The sequence below is a fragment of the Centruroides sculpturatus genome, unplaced genomic scaffold (assembly GCF_000671375.1).
Source record: "Centruroides sculpturatus isolate CEXI.00-Female unplaced genomic scaffold, Cexi_2.0 scaffold1309, whole genome shotgun sequence".
In the NCBI taxonomy this organism is placed as follows: Eukaryota; Metazoa; Arthropoda; class Arachnida; order Scorpiones; family Buthidae; genus Centruroides; species Centruroides sculpturatus.
This window is the reverse complement of record NW_019385432.1, coordinates 49,456-72,488: the sequence shown is the minus strand read 5'-3', so window position 1 is coordinate 72,488 and position 23,033 is coordinate 49,456. Positions and strand designations below refer to the sequence as shown.

Here is a 23,033-nt window from a genome sequence, read left to right as displayed (position 1 = left end):
ATACGTTAAATCGTGTTTTAAATATTTGAATTTATCACGTGATTCTAATAACGAATTACAGAATTTAATCTCTTTCAATTTCCGTTGATGTAGAAATTGATTCGTTAAGTGCGTCACGTGATTTATAGCGTCATTGTTTCGCAAGTACAGTACGTGGCTCCATCTTTTGCGAAAAATAATAAATTAATTATAATTAAAAATTTTCATTTAATAAACTTTTTTTTTTATATTAAAAATTAAATTTATAATTATTAAATCTAAAGTGAGAATTTAATATTATTTATTATTTTTGAGCTAAATATCTTAAAGACATGTTATTTATTTTTAATGCATTTTTATGTTACCATCTGCCAGTAAATTTTTAGGTGAAATTCCCTATTAAAATGACAATAATAAACTCTTCGTAAAATACACGAAACACGTTTTATTATTTGTTTATTAGTGAATTTCTGTAAAAAAATGATTCATTCTACTGATATTTTTTATTGTATAAATGTAACAATATATTTTGTTCATTGATATCTCTTATCATTGTCATTATGATTCATAAAAATTAAAAAAAAAATGATTACAACATATACATGATGATTACTCGTTGTTTAGATAATTTAAAGATTTTATTAATTTATTTCTGATTTTAAATGTAAATTAAATGAGAAGTGTTTAAAAATACTTTAATTAAAGTGTTAAGTAATTAAACACCCGGAATTTTTTAATTCTTATCACATCTATGTTCTACCTTGATTCATTTGCATCATATCTTGTTGTATTAAGCCATTGCTTACAGTTAAGTTCAACAGTACTTCATACCCTTAAAAAATTAAAAGGTAAAATATGCTATTTTTAATATTTAAAATTAAGTTTTTTTTTTCTTACATTATTTTAAGTGTAAGAAATAATATATTTATTAGCTATATTTTAAATAATAAATTAAGTAAGCACATTAAATTTGTTCAGTAATGTAAACCTGACACATGTAGCTACCACGTTCTCGTCGCCATATTGATTAGCAAATCTAACGCGTCGTAATGTATCAAGGATAATAAATGACGGTGCGTGTCAGTTACTTTTTTTTTATTTTTAATTCGTAACTCAATATAATCGTAAATTATGTTTATTATTATAATACTACGCCTATAGAAAATATTCAAAATCTTTATTATTATACGTTCAGCGTTATATAATATATTTAAAAGATTTTTATGTAATTGTAATGAAATTTTATATTTTATTATCTAAATTAATTTTATAAAAATTTAATTAATTTATAATTTCGTTCTCTTAAATTTATTATATATTTTTCGTAATTTTTGTGCACATTTATAAATAATTAATTAAGATTTATTAATAATTTCAACTTATGTCTCCAGATGGCACTAATGGTACACTTGACGAGAAATTAATTAATCAACGCCACACATCCGCCATTTTTAGACTTCATCTTTGTGGAATTTATATAAAAAGTGAACAATATAAAATAATTTTTAAAAAATAAACTTTTCTCGTAGAGTTATGAAGTCGAAAACGACATTTTTATATATTAATAACTCCATAAAAACGTCATTAATGTATCACGTGACCATGGTATTATTTTATCGCAACTCACGTGACACGTTTCAAAATGTTTACTTTAGCGCTTACACCGAGCAAACTGTTTATAAATGGTGGATTTTATGAAATATTAACCGGATTTTAACTGTATTAAATAGAAAAACTGAAAGATAAAAACCAGTTAATTACAAACAAAACAGTTTTTTTTTTCAAAAACGTTGTACCGAGGTATTTCCGACTGGATCTATTTTTTTTTTTTTTTTTCATCTGGTCAAAACCAGACTGTGCAGCGAGGAATGTTCTTATGGCCAACCAAGCAAGTTTACTTAGGTGAATGAACTCGGTTCTCTAAACACAAGAGCCATGAATTCTCTACGTCTATAGCCCTCCACGTGATCCATCCCTCATAAAAGGATCCATACGTACTATGACGTAATCGCAGGTAAATATTTATGTTTTCTAATACCGAAAATGTGCCAAAGAAACTCGGGTGTGTCCTGCCTTGAATAATACACTTTAATGGGTATTGCAAATTGGGCTGCTGTATCTTGTGTGGAGCCATGTTTTTAAATCTACGAAAACTTTGCCAACAAACAACACGCCAGTTCGTTGGCTCAATGTGGATTACGAAAGCCAAGTGATGAACCTCTAAACAAATCAGTAATTGTAATAAGAAATTCGAGGTGTGTCGCAAAATGTAGGTATGATTTTGGAGTTTTTTTTCTTTTTTTTTTAATATTTCTGATGACTTTTATGAAGTTTCTTAAACGAAATCCCTCAGAGAATAGGTTAATAATCGTACACTCGATAGGCATACGCAATCAAAGCTAAGGTAACTGTATTTCTTGAAATTGCATTTTATCGTAAAAATAAGTGTGTTTTTGAGTTTTCCGAACGTTTAAACATTACATAAGTGAGTTTTTTGTAATAGCTGATAAAAATTTTTAACGTTGCATACTTTAAAAGTACCTTATCATAGCCTAGAAGTTATGGTCTAGTATGTGAGAAAATACTCTATAGTGTTTATATTTGAAAAGGTATATCTTTTCCTTATTTAAGTGAGAAAATTTTCTTCTTAAAACGAGGATATTTTTATATTATTTTTAGTTTTTATAGTTAGTAAATGTTACGGTCTAAATATGAATAGCAATTGTGAAAAGAAAAAAAATATGGCGGCAGTGTAAATTATTTAAATTAACAACCGCAAGGATGCGTTAAAAAATGCTAATTTCAATTTTCGAACGTTCGATATTTATCCTGTAGATGTGTAGAACATGAAAATAGATCCGAATCGACTCGATCCGGATTTAGATCCACTGAAAACGGTGACTTAAGTTGTTTGCAACAGAAACTAATCTGGATTATGACATCATATATTTCTACGTTTATTTTCGCTAGGAGGAACAGACTTTGGAATTGGTTCTTACGAAAATACAACTGACTTAGTCCAATTACAACTACAGGAACTAACTTTAGTTGGACACTAGCGCGTTGTACTCATAAAGAGCAATTGCCTAGGGCCTCCACCTTAGGTAATTGCTCTTTTTTTGAGTATAACGCGCTAGTTTCCTACTAAATAAAATATTTCCCCGAAACTTCTGAAGTCTACACTGTATATGTGGCCCCCTAATCCAAATTCGCCTATGTCCCATGAAGCTATAACCTGCCACTGTAGTCTATCAAGTAGAAACAACCATATTTTATTTGTTTCTACTTCATTGTACTTTCATAGGAACCACAAAATGTAGAGCTAACACTTTGCTGGTTCCTATTTTGTTGGGCTTACTAATTAACGATTTAATAGGGAGTAAAAATTTTAAATGTTAAGTAAAAACATCAATCTATATGCTATTTTTGGAGCCGAGTGTCTTCGGGTGCCATCGTTCTACAACGTTGTAAGCCATTGTGAAAGGTACAAGGTTGCATTTAGACTATTATTATAGCTAATAATGGACGAAAAAATATCGACTTAATGGTCGAAGGAGACAATTGTATACCACGAAATGCCTTTTGTACGATAATTGATTATACAATTTGTAGATTATAGTCTCTTGTTTAGATAATTGACTGTGTCTTATATGTATTATAATGCTTATTAGATGGAATGGAGATAATTTAAACAAGTGCAAACACAAGTCATTCATCGAAACTAGCGTGATTTGTAGCGGTTAGATAAGTTTTTTTGGGGCGCTGTATACACATTTCTGTTCACTTTTTCTCTGTGTCTACTATATACACTTGTTTACTAAAGAAGATAAGTGGCATTTATGGATGATTGCAACACGTTTCCGTCTCAAATACACCAAAAAACATAAACTGCAACCTTAATTTATGGCATGTTTATGTTAATACGTGCTAATTTTCATACCTGTATTATGTTCAAAAAATAAAATATGCCAATTTCTTTTATATAAAATATCCCATCATTACCGTTAAGTCCATTCAGGCTACCATTTAGCCTTAAGGTAGGGTAGTCGAGCGTATAATAAGGCTAAGTAGCTAAGCAAGATCAATACAAGTCGACCCCCCTATAACACCGTTGATTATTCCGTTTTATATGAATTTCATGTTGTAGGAATCACTTAGATTTTACAAATACACGTGCCGGGCTGTGAAAGGCTCACGTATTTGTAAAATCTAAGCGACTCGTACAACATGGAATTCATATAAAACGGAATAATCAACAGTGTTATAGGGGGGGTCGACTGGTATTCTACAATTTTCACGTATTGAATTACAGTTTATCCCTGAGAATTTTGGTTGTAAACTATGCATCCTTTTAAACATATTTAATATATTTTCGAAATTTTATATATTTACAATATATTCTAGCCAAAATAAAAACTACACCCGTGAAGCGTAGTCTTGGTATGTTATGACTATAAAAAAAACATCCGGTTGTTTTTAATTATCACATCTATTATGGAGTAACACGTAAACAAGATGTCACTAGGATTCATTTTCAATCCTCGATATAGTGAATTTCCACAAGACTGGCCAAATTATTCACTATATCGAGAGCCAACAAAGTAGCCTACCAGTCGACCCCCTATAACACTGTTGATTTTTCCGTTTTATATGAATTCCATGTTGTACGAGTCACTTAGATTTTAAAAATACGTGTTCCGGGCTGTGAACGGCTCACGTATTTGTAAAATCTAAGTGACTCGTACAACATGGAATTCATATAAAACGGAAAAATCAACAGTGTTATAGGGGGGTCGACTGGTAGTTCACTATATTGGGTGGTCGTTACATGATACTGAGAGGAAATTAGGCAGAGAACACACCGTGTGAGGTTATTTGAGGTTGCACGAGATAAACAATAAGTGGCACAAGTTCACGAATCTTGCATTTCAAATATTGTTTGCACGTAATTTGCATAAATTCCATCCATTGTTCTCGAATTCCAGGAAAATTTTCGAACTTGTTGCATTCGAAATTAAAATTGTTTTCGGATCATCTGGTTAAAAATCTGTCGCATGACTTCAATACTTCCCCCTGTTTGTCTGCACGTAACGGTTAAAATTCAAATCTGAAAACCGTTAAAGAAGCTAACTCCGGATTGGTCATTTTAAAAAAAACAATCAGAATTAACGGACCAATACCGTTAGCTGCTTTGAATTTCTCGTATCTTAATTATTGTATTTGTTATATCAAATTTATTAATGAATTAAACTTTTGCGAGCAGACAAACGAATGGATAAATTTATTTAAAAAAACTGCACATCTATACATAATTGTCAACAGAGCCGCGATATACGGATACCTCCCTGTTTGCATTTATTATTTAATGAGTAACAGCAGAACAGCTGTGTGTATACCCATACATTTGTATAGTAAGAACACCCGTATAGGTTGTAGATGCAAACGTATCAATCTTAATTATAAAATGAGTGTTGTTTACCTTTACTGTTGGGTAACTTTAATTGTAACGAACAATTGGGCATGACACATACACGAACAGTAAACTGATTCCCTTCCCTGCACACGAGTCGCTTTAAAGAGTGAAAGTAAATATGGGAATAGATAAGAATTTCATTTTTATAGTCAGGTTAATTGGGTTTAATCACTCGACGACAACTGGTGATGCCTTTTATAGCTTGGTGTCTTCGTAACGATGTCGATGACTAAGCTGCAAAACGAGACATTAAACTTGTGTTAGTTACGAAATTTAAGAATTATTTTATAGAAAAATATAATTTTCTACAATTTAGAATGGAAAATATCCAAAATGGGGTACGGTTTATCGATAAACAGAAGGTAAGACGGCACGAGAATTAATTTTCTTCACCCCGAAAGTGAGCAAGTTCGTACTTGGAAGTGAATAAATGAATAAAAATTTAGAAAAAAAGACAATTAATTATTGAATTTTCTGATGTAAAAAATGCAAATTTTATTATTTAAATTCTCACTTTAAAAAAATACAAAGTAAAAAAAATGTCAAGAGGAAAGTTAGAAGTTATTGACCATGTGACCTACTTTTAATGATGAAAGTTATTAATTAAATTTATTAGTGGGCAATTAAAAAAAAATTGTATTTTATTGAAGTTTTCTTGTTTATAAACTAAAATCATTCGAAAAATTCAAAGTTACACTGTTACTGTCTCTAGTTTTCGCGTAACGTCAGTGGGGTTCTACGTTATAAAATGTCAAATAGGTGTAACGGTCGACACGTGGGTTACGTTTGAATACCTGTATAAACTGCGAAACATCTGTCACCGAATAGTGACGGCAGTTCTAGTTACGTTACAAGGTGGCAGGAGAGGGGAGAACAAAAAGCATTTAGATCAGTTGGAAGCGGTGGAAGGACCTCGATACAATTATTAAAGCGCAGGTGTTCTCTACCCACCCGGAGGTGGGAGAAGACGATGGTAGTATATTCTTAATTCTGGTCGTCACACCCGTCTCTAGTCGAAAGTAAACGTTCTTGTCATTCTCTATTTGCTGTTAGCTGAACGAGTATATTCACTCTTTTGTTTTGTCTCCTTTCTTTTTGCAGCATCCTCCGCCGCATCTTCGGATCATCATGGATTCTTCAGGTTTCTTCCCTCCTTATGATGAGATGGAAGTAAGTTTCTTGAATTTTATTCCTTAATTTAATTCTTTCTTTACTTATTATTATTATTATTCCGTCGATTGGTCAGTCGCCGGTGCAATTATTGAATCGTAACAACCGTGACCCGTGACTGCACTATTTAATTATCGTGATCCTGCTGCGTGAAGTGTGATTTCTCTCTCTCTCTCTCGAAAAAAAAATAGAATTATTTGGAAATTCCGCGGGGCGTGCTTCACCGAATTTCGCGATTTAATTTGAATTCGAACGGTGGCCATTTTGGAATTCTTCGTGATGCCACTCGATTCGATCTTCTTGAATAAATTCGAGGCGAGTGAAAGCCCTCCTGGACAGCTAAACGTTTGTTAATAACTTTACGTCACGCTAAACTTGCGAAAATTTCACGGTTGTCGGCGAATTTAAAACGTTTTCAGTGGGTCATTTAACCAAGATGGCTGCCGGGAAAGCAAAATCGAAAGTTCGAATCGAATCTTCGATACGTTCGAGACACCTAGCGGCGGAATAGATTCGAACATTCGATTCGCTACTAGAAAGACACCTATCGGCGGAAGATGGTGTAAATGACTTTTTTTTTTAAATGTACGAGCGCGGCGAATGACTTTATACACGCGCTAAACCGGGTTAAAGTTCGTTGTTATAGTTCCGTGTTTAGTTTTATATTTCTGTATGCGTCTTTGATACACACATTATATATGTTTAGGGATTGTTAGATCTGTAACGCATCAAAATGGCGTTAACGAGCCGAAAAATTTTTATTTATTTTCTACATCAGTTGGTATAACCACCCACGTTGCTCACCGACACTCGCCTTCACAATCGGGTGAAAGTGTTGCCAGGCGTCAGCAAATCATCAAACCTTATAAATCGGCAAGAAAGCCGAATGAAAAGTAAAGAAAGTTTATTACAGATAAGGGGTATCGGCTCTTGGAAAGATAGATAGGGAGATAAGAGCGCTGAGATCGCTGGTTGTACCTCGCGAGCCTCCGACCACGTGACTTAATGGTACGAGTGAGCGGGGCAACAAGCGGCAGCTGTTCGTCGTCCTCTCGTCTAGTCGCGAGAAGTAGACGAGTTTTACCTGGATACAAATGAAGATTGACACGAGAAAACATCGGTGGTGAGTCGACCCCCCCACCTTTGCGTATATTATTTACGATTTCCAAACGACACTACCGACGGATATGCTAGTTACTATAGCGATAAACACCGGTGACGTAAGTTAATCGTAGACATTTTTTCTGCCGGTAAGCGTGTTTTCGCAGCGAATTTCTCACGATAAATGAGTAAAACGAGTTCATCTTGCGCCATCTCTCACGTTGAAAAAAAAAAATCATCTGTGGTGCCGATGATCCGGCGTGATCATCGCCGTTTAGTTTGAGAAGTTTCTAATCTGTCGATAGATCTTTGTGCCACTTTATAAAGTAAACGGCGCTTATTTCTAGGGGTGGCTCGATAAATTATTATCGATTATCCATCGATAAGTAGAACTTCATCAAATACAGATGTGCCACTTTAAACTGCGTGTTCTAATGCTAGACACTTCGTTGTTAAATTTTATGGTTGCAGAAAACTTTGAATGAGAGTATGGTCTCTTCTTCAGTTACTATTGGAGTGCTTCTTGCGTGTGTGCTTCAGGGTAACTAAACACGATAATGGTTTTAAGTTGTAGATTCGTTTCTGCCTGAAAGCTTCGAGATATGATAATGCCACTTCGAGTTTGGATCCTGTGTTAAAGGTTATTATATAGGCTTCGATATTATCTCTAGAATACTTCTCGCAATATCATTTTTCATTCCAGCCACAAAACAAATGAAATTTTGGTTTACACAAGTCACTACTACATTGTCGTGTTTGGTAATAGGTCAAAAATTCGTTAATATTTTATAATACCCCCGAACTGGTGGTAATATCTAGTGAGTAAGCGATTTTCTTCTGCTTCCTGTGTAAGAAAGACACGAGATTTCCGGTTATAGGTAGTGCTGCAACGACCCTAAATCATCCCTAAAGGCCTCAGATGGCCATCGTTATTACATTAAGTGTAGGTGACTCGGTCAGTTGAACTCGTAAGTTTCCACTAATCACGTTATATCATCGGGTAGTAGCTTAAATTGAGTCCATTTCTACTACCCCTTGTTCTATTTCCTAACACGAGAGAGCTTTGTTCTCCTTGGTCGATGGTCCGGAAGTTGTTTTTTCTTTCTTTTTTGGACTTCACGCGAGACATTGGAGTGTTGTTTGAACTGCCATAAAATTTATCTTGTGTACTTTTTGCCGGTTTACAACCCGATATAAACACAACATTAAAGTGTACGCAACTGATAACTGTATCTGTCTACCTTCGATTGTGATGTCACAATATTAAAAGAAGAATGAAACAATTTGTTTAAAAAAAAAAAAAAATTAAATTTAGTTTGTTCTATTTTTAAATGGCAGCCATTTTTGTTACACTTCAAAATCGATTATAATAATAGTTTGGTATTGTGGCGGCTCGAGTGTTACTAAACGCAACAATGGAGTTACTGTGCAGTTTCCCATCTGTGACGTCTCGAAGAAAGAGTTTATTGTCGACTTTTTTCTTAATTGTGGTTCTTCTTCGACTGGTTGTCTTGTATGTAGGAAGTACTCGAGACTCGTATTTAGGTCGCGTAACCTGTATCGCGTAACTGACTCGACACGTTTCGTACGACCTTGAAAATAATTTTAAATACGGCGTGGGACATCTTATAATTTTGCTAATTAAGTATTTAAAAAAAAAATTTAAGCACCCCGAAAGTGTAAACAGTACAGAGATGTGGGGTACAAAGGGCCGAAACCGTAAACCGCCAGCGTTATCCGATACACTCAATAAAATGCCACAAATCGCTTAGTGTGATGACGGAAAGTAACAAAGTTTAGTGTTTTTTTTCCGAGCGGAAGTAGTGTCACGAGTTTATTTTGTTGCAGATGGCGAGAGGTCGACTGGACGAAGAAGCAGTTCAGGAATTAATGTGGCAGGACGATGAGAAATTCGAAGAAACTGTTTCCACCTTAAGCACGAGGGTAAGCCACTTTTAACCTTGTGACGTCATATATGAGGTACCTGTTGACATTGTATAGTAATTAAGGATAGGAATTCCTCTCCGACTCGGCGATAACTTATCGTATTATCTACATCCTTTTTCGATTTCAAACAGTAGGAACCTTATTATGAAACACGCGAGCAGGTATAGAAAACACAAGAAAGCATAAAAGAATACTTGCCTTTTGTTACGTTTTTCTAATAATTACATCATTAGGATGTCTTAAAACGTTGATATTTATCTGTAAAAAGTTAAAAAAAAAAGGATTTCTGTTTTTAGATGAGGAAAAGCTTTTATCTCGTTGAAAATCTGGCGCATTCGTATTTGCGAAAGAAATAATAACGCCATTTTTAATGATTTCGTTGCTTAAAAAATGCGAAAGATGACCCGGGTTTCTCGACATTACAAAAGCTGTCTTTTGTNGAGTTGCAGGACCGGTTTTTGGTTTTTTTTTGTTCCCCATTCACACCGGAAACCACGTGACTAGCGCCAAAGTGAGCGTGACACCATCACTCCTATCGAGTCGGACTGGTATAAAGCTGCTGCAGACGTGGTAAGTGCAATTACTGTTACGACAACAATGCTTTTTTTTGGTGGGAAACGGGGGTTTTCACCCGGCGAATTATAGAAAAAAAGAAATAACAGAGCGGCTCTGGAATCGCTCTAGAATTTTAATTGATAACGTAACCTGTACGAAGCTGTTGCTCCCTCGTATCTCGATTTTACCTCGTCTTAAGGGGGATGGGAGAACGATGGTGACGTGTATTATGCACGCGCAGCTTTGACCTTGAAATTCTTGACGTTCCGATGGAACCCGTAAACACGAATTTAATTGTATACGAGTGTCATTCACTCGAAATTTGGATCAAGTCACCTGGAAAATCACGTATTGCATCAGTTGGCTGTTCCACGTCGAGGAAACACGCTGGCATGGGGGTTAGTTAACTCGATTTAGCGTCGAAGAATGTAAGTACTATTGTACTCGAATTCTCCGATACAACGTCATACGTGTCGAAATTCTAACATCTAAACTTTACCGGTGTGACTTGTTTCAATGGGGATTGTAACCCAGTTCGGGTGTTTGTTAATGGTAGAAAGTTTTCGGTTTTTAATGCCGTCTGCTCGTTTCTATAAATAGGGGTAGTAGTAAATGGTCTCACGCACGCACGTTAGAATAGGGAAAGGTTACGGTTCGCTTCGATTATCCGGGTATGTATTAATATTCAGAGAGGCCTTCTTTCATTCCAGCAAGCCATTAAGGCTAAAGAACTGAGGTCGATCGACGGTCACGTGATGGATTCGACCGAAAATCCTGAAGGTGCCTTCCAGAAGAGGACTACAGAAGAGAAAGAGTATGAGGAGGGGCACGAGGATGCAAAGTACCAAATGAACGGAAAGCTGGAAGACTGCGATTTTGTGGTGCACAAAGCGGATTACGGGGAACCGGATATACCGTCACCCGATTATAATTCCGAGGAGGAAGATTATCAGGTGCACAGGAGCGAGGATTACGTCGACAATACGTCTTCGTACGCGTCAGACCCTCGCCGTTACATCTATTATCAAGACGAGAAGGAACTCGAGGTCATTCCCGAGGAGGACGAGGAGTTCGAGGGATTTGGTGACTGCTCTGCAGAACTCCATGGCTGAGGAGCAACACCGCTTCGACCAACTCAGCATAGAGTTGCAGATGTACCAGGACACGGAATGTGTCGACCATAAACGCATTTTTGCGGCCCTGTGCACTTCGCAGATTAGGTTGGCTCGTCTCTGTACCCGCAACATGAGATGTTTCACGCAGGTGAGAAGGCGTTTCCTGTTTATTTTCTCAATTTAATTTACACCTTTTTAACCAACGAAAGTATTATCTCCCATAAAAAATAAATATTTAAATATAAATCAATTTTAATGAAAGCGCCCTCCAACGTTTAAAAAACCAATTCTTAAAAAAATCTGCCATTTTAATTGCCGAAACTAAAAATGAGTAATGTTTTACGTTAAAGTTTAATTTAGCATCTGAGGAATTATCTTCATAAATTTAAAAAAATATTTTTAATATGCATTTTACGACAGACGAGACTAAAATTTCCTTACGTAAAAAAGTAAATACAATTTTAAAATATATTGATTTAAAGAGCGCCACCCAACGCGTGAAATAATAATTACTAATTCGGGAACAAAAAAGGAGAATTTTAAGATTATTTTATTTATTTTTGAATTTCAGATACAATAATTTAAAATACCTATTGGAACGAATTTAAATATTTATAACAAATTTTATTTTTAAATATTATTAAACCAATCGCGTGAGTTGAGGACGTAAATAGAAACTTTTTATTTATAAAGCATTGCGCCACCTGTCGGTACTATAAACGATATATCGATTGGCCGGAAATGCTAAATCGATTTTAAAATATATGACCCAATAGGAAACGCGCAATTTTAAAAACCGCCAATAAGAAAAAAAGCCATGGCGGAATGCTTCGTGACGAGACTATAGTAGTAGAATTCGCCATTCACTACCACCTCGTATGCTACGAACGCCGAGTAGGGAGTTGCAGGACCAGTTTTTGGTTTTTTTTTGTTCCCCACTGCACATAACGGTTAAAATTCAAATCTGAAAACCGTTAAAGANACAAGAAAGCATAAAAGAATACTTGCCTTTTGTTACGTTTTTCTAATAATTACATCATTAGGATGTCTTAAAACGTTGATATTTATCTGTAAAAAGTTAAAAAAAAAAAGGATTTCTGTTTTTAGATGAGGAAAAGCTTTTATCTCGTTGAAAATCTGGCGCATTCGTATTTGCGAAAGAAATAATAACGCCATTTTTAATGATTTCGTTGCTTAAAAAATGCGAAAGATGACCCGGGTTTCTCGACATTACAAAAGCTGTCTTTTGTATTTATTCTAATTTAAAAATCTGCGATTCTTCTTCCTCTATTTTCTTAAATTTGCACCTGTGCGTCCGTTTATCCTAGACTAATGACCTATTTACACAGCAAAAGAATTTTTTTTTATTCCTTGTATACGAAGAATAAAATAAAATCTGGTAGAAATTCTCGAAAGCGTATCGATTTTTATCTCGAAATAAATTAATTTTTATTGGATACAAATGAAGATTGACACGAGAAAACATCGGTGGTGAGTCGACCCCCCCACCTTTGCGTATATTATTTACGATTTCCAAACGACACTACCGACGGATATGCTAGTTACTATAGCGATAAACACCGGTGACGTAAGTTAATCGTAGACATTTTTTCTGCCGGTAAGCGTGTTTTCGCAGCGAATTTCTCACGATAAATGAGTAAAACGAGTTCATCTTGCGCCATCTCTCACGTTGAAAAAAAAAAATCATCTGTGGTGCCGATGATCCGGCGTGATCATCGCCATTTAGTTTGAGAAGTTTCTAATCTGTCGATAGATCTTTGTGCCACTTTATAAAGTAAACGGCGCTTATTTCTAGGGGTGGCTCGATAAATTATTATCGATTATCCATCGATAAGTAGAACTTCATCAAATACAGATGTGCCACTTTAAACTGCGTGTTCTAATGCTAGACACTTCGTTGTTAAATTTTATGGTTGCAGAAAACTTTGAATGAGAGTATGGTCTCTTCTTCAGTTACTATTGGAGTGCTTCTTGCGTGTGTGCTTCAGGGTAACTAAACACGATAATGGTTTTAAGTTGTAGATTCGTTTCTGCCTGAAAGCTTCGAGATATGATAATGCCACTTCGAGTTTGGATCCTGTGTTAAAGGTTATTATATAGGCTTCGATATTATCTCTAGAATACTTCTCGCAATATCATTTTTCATTCCAGCCACAAAACAAATGAAATTTTGGTTTACACAAGTCACTACTACATTGTCGTGTTTGGTAATAGGTCAAAAATTCGTTAATATTTTATAATACCCCCGAACTGGTGGTAATATCTAGTGAGTAAGCGATTTTCTTCTGCTTCCTGTGTAAGAAAGACACGAGATTTCCGGTTATAGGTAGTGCTGCAACGACCCTAAATCATCCCTAAAGGCCTCAGATGGCCATCGTTATTACATTAAGTGTAGGTGACTCGGTCAGTTGAACTCGTAAGTTTCCACTAATCACGTTATATCATCGGGTAGTAGCTTAAATTGAGTCCATTTCTACTACCCCTTGTTCTATTTCCTAACACGAGAGAGCTTTGTTCTCCTTGGTCGATGGTCCGGAAGTTGTTTTTTCTTTCTTTTTTAGACTTCACGCGAGACATTGNCCGAATTATTTTTTTTTTTAAATTTAATTTTTAATCAATGGAAATAATTAGGGTTACTTTAAAAAATTGAATATTTAAATATAAATCAATTTTAATGAAAGCGCCCTCCAACGTTTAAAAAACCAATTCTTAAAAAAATCTGCCATTTTAATTGCCGAAACTAAAAATGAGTAATGTTTTACGTTAAAGTTTAATTTAGCATCTGAGGAATTATCTTCATAAATTTAAAAAAATATTTTTAATATGCATTTTACGACAGACGAGACTAAAATTTCCTTACGTAAAAAAGTAAATACAATTTTAAAATATATTGATTTAAAGAGCGCCACCCAACGCGTGAAATAATAATTACTAATTCGGGAACAAAAAAGGAGAATTTTAAGATTATTTTATTTATTTTTGAATTTCAGATACAATAATTTAAAATACCTATTGGAACGAATTTAAATATTTATAACAAATTTTATTTTTAAATATTATTAAACCAATCGCGTGAGTTGAGGACGTAAATAGAAACTTTTTATTTATAAAGCATTGCGCCACCTGTCGGTACTATAAACGATATATCGATTGGCCGGAAATGCTAAATCGATTTTAAAATATATGACCCAATAGGAAACGCGCAATTTTAAAAACCGCCAATAAGAAAAAAAGCCATGGCGGAATGCTTCGTGACGAGACTATAGTAGTAGAATTCGCCATTCACTACCACCTCGTATGCTACGAACGCCGAGTAGGGAGTTGCAGGACCGGTTTTTGGTTTTTTTTTGTTCCCCATTCACACCGGAAACCACGTGACTAGCGCCAAAGTGAGCGTGACACCATCACTCCTATCGAGTCGGACTGGTATAAAGCTGCTGCAGACGTGGTAAGTGCAATTACTGTTACGACAACAATGCTTTTTTTTGGTGGGAAACGGGGGTTTTCACCCGGCGAATTATAGAAAAAAAGAAATAACAGAGCGGCTCTGGAATCGCTCTAGAATTTTAATTGATAACGTAACCTGTACGAAGCTGTTGCTCCCTCGTATCTCGATTTTACCTCGTCTTAAGGGGGATGGGAGAACGATGGTGACGTGTATTATGCACGCGCAGCTTTGACCTTGAAATTCTTGACGTTCCGATGGAACCCGTAAACACGAATTTAATTGTATACGAGTGTCATTCACTCGAAATTTGGATCAAGTCACCTGGAAAATCACGTATTGCATCAGTTGGCTGTTCCACGTCGAGGAAACACGCTGGCATGGGGGTTAGTTAACTCGATTTAGCGTCGAAGAATGTAAGTACTATTGTACTCGAATTCTCCGATACAACGTCATACGTGTCGAAATTCTAACATCTAAACTTTACCGGTGTGACTTGTTTCAATGGGGATTGTAACCCAGTTCGGGTGTTTGTTAATGGTAGAAAGTTTTCGGTTTTTAATGCCGTCTGCTCGTTTCTATAAATAGGGGTAGTAGTAAATGGTCTCACGCACGCACGTTAGAATAGGGAAAGGTTACGGTTCGCTTCGATTATCCGGGTATGTATTAATATTCAGAGAGGCCTTCTTTCATTCCAGCAAGCCATTAAGGCTAAAGAACTGAGGTCGATCGACGGTCACGTGATGGATTCGACCGAAAATCCTGAAGGTGCCTTCCAGAAGAGGACTACAGAAGAGAAAGAGTATGAGGAGGGGCACGAGGATGCAAAGTACCAAATGAACGGAAAGCTGGAAGACTGCGATTTTGTGGTGCACAAAGCGGATTACGGGGAACCGGATATACCGTCACCCGATTATAATTCCGAGGAGGAAGATTATCAGGTGCACAGGAGCGAGGATTACGTCGACAATACGTCTTCGTACGCGTCAGACCCCCGCCGTTACATCTATTATCAAGACGAGAAGGAACTCGAGGTCATTCCCGAGGAGGACGAGGAGTTCGAGGACATTCAAGAGATGCAGAGTCCTTCGGGAAGTCACGTGAAGGGTGAGAAACTATTTGTATACCTTGGCGCGTCGCTTGTTGCGATATCCTCGGCGTGTATCTGTTTACGTGGAGAAACAATTATTTTCGTTGGCATGAGAATGTGAATTAGTATTGAGAGTTAATTAATTCCATTAGCGCATTATTAGCGGGCGAAACTGGAACTTTTACTTGGCGCGACAAGTATCGACGCGCCACGCGCCTGTCGCTTGCTCCTATTGACGCGCGACATCTTACCTATTCAATTTTAAATTTAGGACGTCGAGGGGGGAAAATTAATGTTAATAACATAAAAGGATTGTCTAGTAATTATAAAAAGGGTCAGCTTTTTAATTATTTTAACGAGGTTTTGTGAATTTTGCAAGACTTGTTATGTAAATCACGTTTACGTCCTTGATATTTAGAAATAAAAAAAAAAGTGTTAGTATCGCGAATCTCTAGGGAATTTTCCCTAAAAATTATCCTCGTGGGGGAATTTTTTGCATTTTTTTTTAATACGGTCCAACAATAGTTTCGTGACGTTAGAAAATGCTCAATTTCCACTTTAAACTGACCTTCGACGAAATTTCCGGGGAAGAGGGAAAATTCCCGGAATGTTCGAAAATTTCCGGGTAACGGGAATTTTTCGGGCCGAGGCTATTATCGCCGGAGGGGAGTGCGGGAGGTCGGAAGAGAAAAAAAGGGGAGGCGCCGCAGTGCGGGAGGATTGTCGTATCGAACTGGATGCTTCGTGTAGAGGATGAACGAAGCGTTGCACACACTTGCGGTGGTTTCGGAAAGTTTCGATTCTCTCGTGTGGTTAGAGGATATTTTGTGCGTTGGCACGCACAGAAACGGTAGGTTACCCTCTCCTTCTACATTGTCTGCACGTGACATCCCCACATTTTCAATTAAAAATGGGTTTTTGTGTTTTGAAATGCGTTTTACGCAACTGTTAGAGAAGGAGATGTTGGACGGAGTGAAGATCCTCTAAAGGTCACGTGACGCAGTTAGGTAACTATCAGGTGAAGAATTTGCATAAATTTTCGAATATGCTGAAGTTTTTAATTGGTTTTTTACGCTTTTTGGGGAGTTCGTTCGATTATTTTGCATTTTAAAAACCTTTTTTTTCTTCTCTTAATCATTAAGAGAAGTATTTTTTAAAAAAATCTTTATGCTGGTGGCGATGAGAGGGGTGTGCCTTTTGCTTAAAATACCTCAGTAATAGTGTGTTCGAGCGTGACGCTATTTCGACGGTTACGTAAAAATACGTTAAATGAAGGGTGTCACTTCGTGTAGATTACGTTAGCATTTTTCTTCTGTAGATGGTATCGACGATGAAAGTACAAAAATCAGCCAGACAGAGTGTGATTCGGGTGTCACGGATGATCAACGCAGCAGTGCTGCAGAGGAGTGCGATTTAGAGGACGACGAATGTGATAAGCTGAGTCTGGGGGATACAGACAGTGCCAAAGGTTCCCTACTTCCGGATTCCGTCAGCCAGTCTCCCACTTGTTCCGACAGGCTGTCATTCCGCGTGATGGCAGATTCCGGTCATCCGCAGTCTCCGGATGTGACGGGAACTCTTTCGAGTGACGAACGGACCAAGTTTGCTCAGGAAAACTATTTAATTCGCGAGACCCACGCGGATCTCAACATCATGAATGGCACCAATCTGAAAGTTGTTAAGGATATGCAGTGTAAAGTTCAACAGGTGGAAGAAGTACAAAGTGTTCAGGTGGATACTAGGCAGGCGAATGCGACGGAAGAAGAAGAGGAGGAGGAGGAGCCGGACGTGAGGAGAACGAAGAATCTGACTTCGTCTTGGGATCCGGTAAGTAGTTTCAATTCAAATTTGGCTTTGGGATGTGGATGACGGCTGTAAAATTTGTCTTTCAACACTTGCAGACAAATCTCCTTAACAAACTCTATCGTTTGGAATATGTTCAAGTGGTAAGTAAGCTTTGTTATTGAAACATACGAGTATAATTGTTAAATTTGTGTATAGTTTGTTGCTAATTACATTATTTTTTGTGCAGCTTCCTAACAAAAGTGCCATTTATATAAATATTGAAGGCTATCTGGAAAAGTTACCTTCGGGGCGGAAGAAAGCCACTTACTGGAACCCCTGGAAGAGAAGGTATTTTCAAGCCAAGGATGGATATCTGTATTGTTTTGAGGTATCTCTATCCCGAAATTCACAGCAATTTCTTTTGAAATTCTCTAAATGTGCAATTAATTCGATTACTCGTTTAATCAGAACAGTCAGTGCGACAAAGCGACGACCAAACTGAGCCTGATGGGTGGTTCTGTGGATAGTCTAGAAAACAACATGCTGGGAATCGACGACAAGGTTTTTATATTCGACGAGAATTAGTTTAATTATTCTTGGCATACGAATAACATTGGATAATTTTTGCAGAAAGGGCATTACATTGTTGTGAAGTGTGGCAACAGAGAAGATATGGAAGAGTGGAAGAGGGCCTTGCTCTCTCAGTGTGCGGAAGACGTAGCTCTAAGTTACGTTCATCCCGTACAGTTTCCTCTTAAAAATCACAGGGTGCGTAGCTGCTATTATTAAACAGTGTGTGTGGTTCGACATTATCTTAATATTTCTATTTTTAGGACGTGATCATCATAGATTTGGGTAGTTGTTCGATACGCGCAGGCATCTTGATGGATCAACGTAAGTAGATTTATCTTTTTAAAGTGTGCCTTTTTTTCCTTTTTAGTTGTCAACATTGTTTGTCATACTGCTTTATTAGTTTGTCTTAGCTCAAAGTTAACAAGACAAATGTCCGTATGACACGACAATGTGTAATTGGCCTCCATTCTTTGTCAACAGACAACTTATTGATAACGCTAGCGCATGCATTGTAAAAGGCCTACTTAGCAGACAATGTATGACCCGGTTTATATATTTTTTCATATTCTATATTGTAAAATTTTTCTGTATTTATATACTACGAGCGCACACTTCTAATAGTAATGAGGAAATTGCTAATTTTGCAGTAGGGAGTACAATTAATGATTTAATTCTATTTTTTTTTTTTAAATTGCTTCTGGAAGATTTACATCAACCCGCACTAAAAATTTTATCTTAAATTTTTTTTTCTCTGTTGGAATTTATTTCATAATTCAAGCGTAACTTCCTTTCGACCTCTTTTTTTTACGAATTATTTTAAAATATTGAATAGATGCGTCAATTTCCTTCAAAAAAGGCGCATAACGATTTTTCATATTCGCTACATTTGCATAAATTTACTTGTAACTTTGTATTTTCAGCCACCCTACCGCAAGTGTTCTTCCCTACTGTTTGCTCCGTAGACAAGATAAGGTAAGTACCTTTAAGTGGTCACATTATATGATACAATTGGATTAATCTACTGTTTTTGTAGTGGAAAAGAGACGTTTGGTATGGAATGCCTCTTACCAGACATTAGGCAGAAAGCTACGTTATCGTTTCCTGTTCTTCCTTCTGCAAAAATTACAAAGGTTAGTATAGTGTTAGAGGGAGAGATAATTCCTTTCGTTCACGCCATTATCTTAATTTCCTCTTGTGTTACAGTACACGTTCGACGTCGAAAGGTTTCCAAACTTACTAACTAAAGTATTTCAGGAATTAAATGTAAATCCTTCGCAATTCAAGGTAAGAAACTTTATTCCATTTAAAGCCAGATATACCTGTACTTGTGTACACGTTTTTAACGCTATAAAGTGTTCTTATCATTGTTTAATTCGATTTTTATGTTAGGTTCAACTCTGCATTCCACGCAGTTTCAGTCTGCAGACACAAATCATCGTGGTTAAGACATTGTTGGAAGAGTTTGGTGTTCAGGCCATCAATCTGACTCACCAGGCCATTGCTTCGCTGTACGCATACAATGCGACGTCTGGTATAGTGGTAGATATCGGTGATCGTTTGGATATTCTTCCCATAATCGATGGTAAGATTTATGGTAGAGTTTAATATGCCTTTGTTTAATATATATATAAGACAAAATTTGTTGCGTTTTGCAGGTTACATAGTAGAAAGTGGAGTGAGTAGATTACCGTACGGCGGACAAAGGATAATTCATCACTTAAGACACAATCTGGCTCAAAAGCACATAAGGTAGAATTCATTATACACTTGTATATTTAAATTTTTTTTGTTTGTTCTTTGAAACTTGGCAATTGTTTCGCAATTATAGTTTAGTAAGTGACGTGGAATCGTTCATTGTGAGATACATATTGGAACAATCGTGCTACATAGCGCAGAATTACGAAGAGGAGATGGAAAGATTCCGCAACGACCCCGAAAGCGTAGAAAAATGCGTGTCTGTTAAAGAATTCTTCCACGATGAATCCCCATGGGAGTAAGTTCTAAAACTTTTTATACAAGATTACAGTATAAGGCAGTTAAATTTACTCAACTGATTTTTCTTCAGGGAAATTACGTTAGATTACGGGAGATTTCAGGCACCGGAGGGATTGTTCACACCCGATTTATGGGGACTGGATAACCCAGGCTTACATAAATTAGTTCATTTTGCCATTAAAGAATGTAGCATGGATATCAGGAGAGAGATGGCAAGAAGTATTTACGTCAGCGGCGGTGTCTCTCTGTTAAACGGGTTTGCTGAACGATTACAAGCAGAAGTAGATAAGCTTACCCCTCCAACTGTAACACCTAAAGTAAGTTCAGAAAAGTAAGGATATTTTATACTTTCAATTAGCTAATTTTATGTATTTATTCCTTTTCTTCTAGGTCCACGCATCTCCTTATCGCTATCACATGGCATATTTGGGTGCCTGTCAGTTGGCCGCTTCTAAAGAGTTCGATCAAGTGTGCGTTACACCACAGGAGTGGAAACAACAAGGAAATGCTTGTCTAAAGAAGTGGCATCTCTAACAATAGCATATTTTACAGTCAGGGAGTACTTTGTAGTGCAGTTCGGCACAGAAGAATCGGTATAATCTGGACTGCCATTTTGTGTATAACTTAAAAACAGGACCCATTAGAGGCATGCGCTACTTAAAAATCAGCGTGCCAATCTACACAAAGGATAGATGTTAATATTTTTTGACGTGTAAACTTTACGGAGGAAGGAAAGGAAAAAATTCCCATGCGCGCACCATTCCGCTAGTTTTCAAATTAGCAATTATTGCAGACGTTTTTGATAATTCAACTAACATTCCTTCAGGAGTGAAATCGTGTCAAACATTTCGGAAGAAACATTTTTGTGACTTTTTGCCAACAGTTGTTGTGAATAATTTAAGTCTTTGTTTTCCCTTACAAAGAATATTTATCTCATTCCATAAAAAAAGTGTACTTTTTGACAACTTTTGGTGATAATATTTTTGTTATTTGTTAATAAAAATTTTTATAAATAATGCTTTTAGTAGTGTTAGTGAGAAACAGATTGACAATGAGTAATGTCCCTAGTTTTAGACTGAGAGATTCCAAGGTTCACAGGCAGAGGCTGTGAAACTTGGTTTCTCAGCCCCAAGTTTCATGTGGCGGCAGAGGCCCTTATGTTCGTAAAGGCCTCTGCCGCCACATGGTTCCAACAGCATCTCTCTGAACTTAATGTGAGCACAACCCTCAACGTCCCCGGAATGAAAGTGCCAGACACTAGAATCGCGGATGCATCCTCACCTAACCAGTACGTTAGGATCAGTGCATATATACTCCTTATTAATATAAACTTTTTCAGTTGCATTTTCTATTTCCACTGTTAACAGTACTACACTCGTGTCTTTTACCAAAACTAAACCACAAAACGGACGATGGAGGGGAACACCCTGTTTTAATGTTACAGCACCGACAACACAAGATATAAGTTTTAGGAGAGAAAAAAAATCCACACTTACCCATCGGTAATAAAGCAATCTGTCTTGGTAATTTGAAAAGATGACTTTTATTACATGCACCAACAATACCAAACTTAAAACTGGATTTCACTCGGACACAATATATTTTACAACTCAACATTTGAATCTGGCGGAGCCAGACTAGTGCTGTAATAGTTTATCTTTAAATAAAAATTACAAATGGTAACAAAAAAAAAATATATATATATATAACTTATATACCTAAATCGAATTAACATCTTACCAAAAAAATAAAAACATTTACAATAAAAAAAAAGTCGGTTTTCTTGACGTCATAATAAGTTATGCCAATACAACAAATACATCTTTTGATTAAATCTTTTTTTTATATCATCCCCCATTTGTATTGTGCAGGTTCAGGAACGAAAAACTATATATTTACAATACATAGAATGGAGAAATGGACTCCTGGTTGTGCAGTTTAGATGTAAAATAATAATAGAAGGAAACCTGAAACTTGATAAATATTTATAAATTCAATTAGTACCACTGCACAAATTCTCATCCGTAAAGTAAAATTTACAGTAATACTGCAAGAGATGAGGTACAATTACTTCTTTGAGAAGTCTTAAGAATATATCAAACCCGTTTTTATTATTATTATTATTAATTTAATAATTCTATCCATCGCAAAAAAGTTTTTGTTTTAAATTCTATTTTGCTATAATTCTGTTGAGTTTTAAAAAATTCTAATAAAAAAACTTTGGCACTGACAACAATTTACAAGCGAAAATACTCATCGACACTAACTGGAGATCCGAAATAACTGAATTTTTAGGATGTCATGGGCAGCAACGCACAAAGCCGGAAGTGTGTAGCGACCGGATATAAACCCTCTGTGAAAGCTTCGGCTTGGTCTGCATTGTGTTTACACTTGTGTCTTCATGCCGGATGCCTAGAGTTGAGTTAAGCCAGGTACACATGTACTGGTATATCTGAACAGGAATGCCTGTACGTGCAGATAAAATAGAACTGACAGCTCTGTCCTCCACATTTTCAGGTATACCAGACAGGCATGCCTGTTCAGTTATATCTGAATGTGTACATGAAAAAGACTGACAGTTCTGTCCACATGTTCGGGTACATGTGAAGCCGGCTTTAAGCAAATTGCAAAATGAATGGTCATGGGTATCGCATGGTACAAACTCATTTGGTGAGGCCATTTGCAGAATAAATTCATACCGTGCGACACTCTCGACCCATTCGTATTGCCACTTGTGTAACTCGAACCTCGTGCTTTTTATTTAAGTGTTTCTTTAAATTTTTG

General features: G+C 36.3%; 2 protein-coding genes and 1 long non-coding RNA gene across 6 annotated transcripts; all 3 read left to right on the top strand.

The window, feature by feature from the left end:
- Positions 1–608: 608 nt before the first annotated feature.
- On the top strand, positions 609–10,073 carry LOC111638932. The gene is made up of 5 exons (XR_002758985.1): positions 609–827; positions 958–1,052; positions 1,371–2,248; positions 6,554–6,622; positions 9,572–10,073. It is a non-coding gene; the product is annotated as an uncharacterized LOC111638932 (long non-coding RNA).
- Positions 10,074–10,635: 562 nt separating this feature from the next.
- Positions 10,636–11,337, top strand: LOC111638933. The gene is made up of 2 exons (XM_023384717.1): positions 10,636–10,653; positions 10,936–11,337. The coding sequence occupies exon 2, from the start codon at positions 10,981–10,983 to the stop codon at positions 11,335–11,337; it is 357 nt and encodes a 118-aa protein (XP_023240485.1). The 5' UTR covers positions 10,636–10,653; positions 10,936–10,980.
- A 3,086-nt stretch (positions 11,338–14,423) lies between these two features.
- Positions 14,424–20,930, top strand: LOC111638928 (actin-2-like). Of its 4 annotated transcripts, none has more exons than XM_023384707.1 (16): positions 14,424–14,809; positions 15,505–15,913; positions 17,215–17,723; positions 17,798–17,842; positions 17,929–18,069; positions 18,150–18,242; positions 18,312–18,449; positions 18,515–18,575; positions 19,175–19,226; positions 19,288–19,384; positions 19,458–19,538; positions 19,644–19,836; positions 19,910–20,003; positions 20,083–20,247; positions 20,320–20,566; positions 20,640–20,930. In XM_023384707.1, exons 2-16 carry the CDS (start codon positions 15,550–15,552, stop codon positions 20,781–20,783), a joined length of 2,424 nt encoding a protein of 807 aa, XP_023240475.1. In that variant the 5' UTR covers positions 14,424–14,809; positions 15,505–15,549; the 3' UTR covers positions 20,784–20,930. The 4 variants fall into 4 exon arrangements, with proteins under 4 accessions (XP_023240475.1, XP_023240476.1, XP_023240477.1 ...); XM_023384709.1 differs by lacking the exons at positions 14,424–14,809; positions 15,505–15,913 and adding exons at positions 16,612–16,746; positions 16,849–16,903; XM_023384710.1 differs by lacking the exons at positions 14,424–14,809; positions 15,505–15,913 and adding exons at positions 16,612–16,746; positions 16,849–16,914.
- The last annotated feature ends 2,103 nt before the right edge of the window (positions 20,931–23,033 follow it).

What these genes read in the sequence shown, in the direction of transcription:
- LOC111638933 (XM_023384717.1), top strand. Translation starts at nt 10,981, where the DNA reads ATGGATTCGACCGAAAATCCTGAAGGTGCCTTCCAGAAGAGGACTACA.
- LOC111638928 (XM_023384707.1), top strand. Translation starts at nt 15,550, where the DNA reads ATGGATTCGACCGAAAATCCTGAAGGTGCCTTCCAGAAGAGGACTACA. An exon ending in TAAATCCTTCGCAATTCAAG is followed by an intron (nt 19,539 to 19,643) that starts GTAAGAAACTTT and finishes TTTTTATGTTAG; the next exon opens with GTTCAACTCTGCATTCCACG. An exon ending in TATTCTTCCCATAATCGATG is followed by an intron (nt 19,837 to 19,909) that starts GTAAGATTTATG and finishes TGCGTTTTGCAG; the next exon opens with GTTACATAGTAGAAAGTGGA.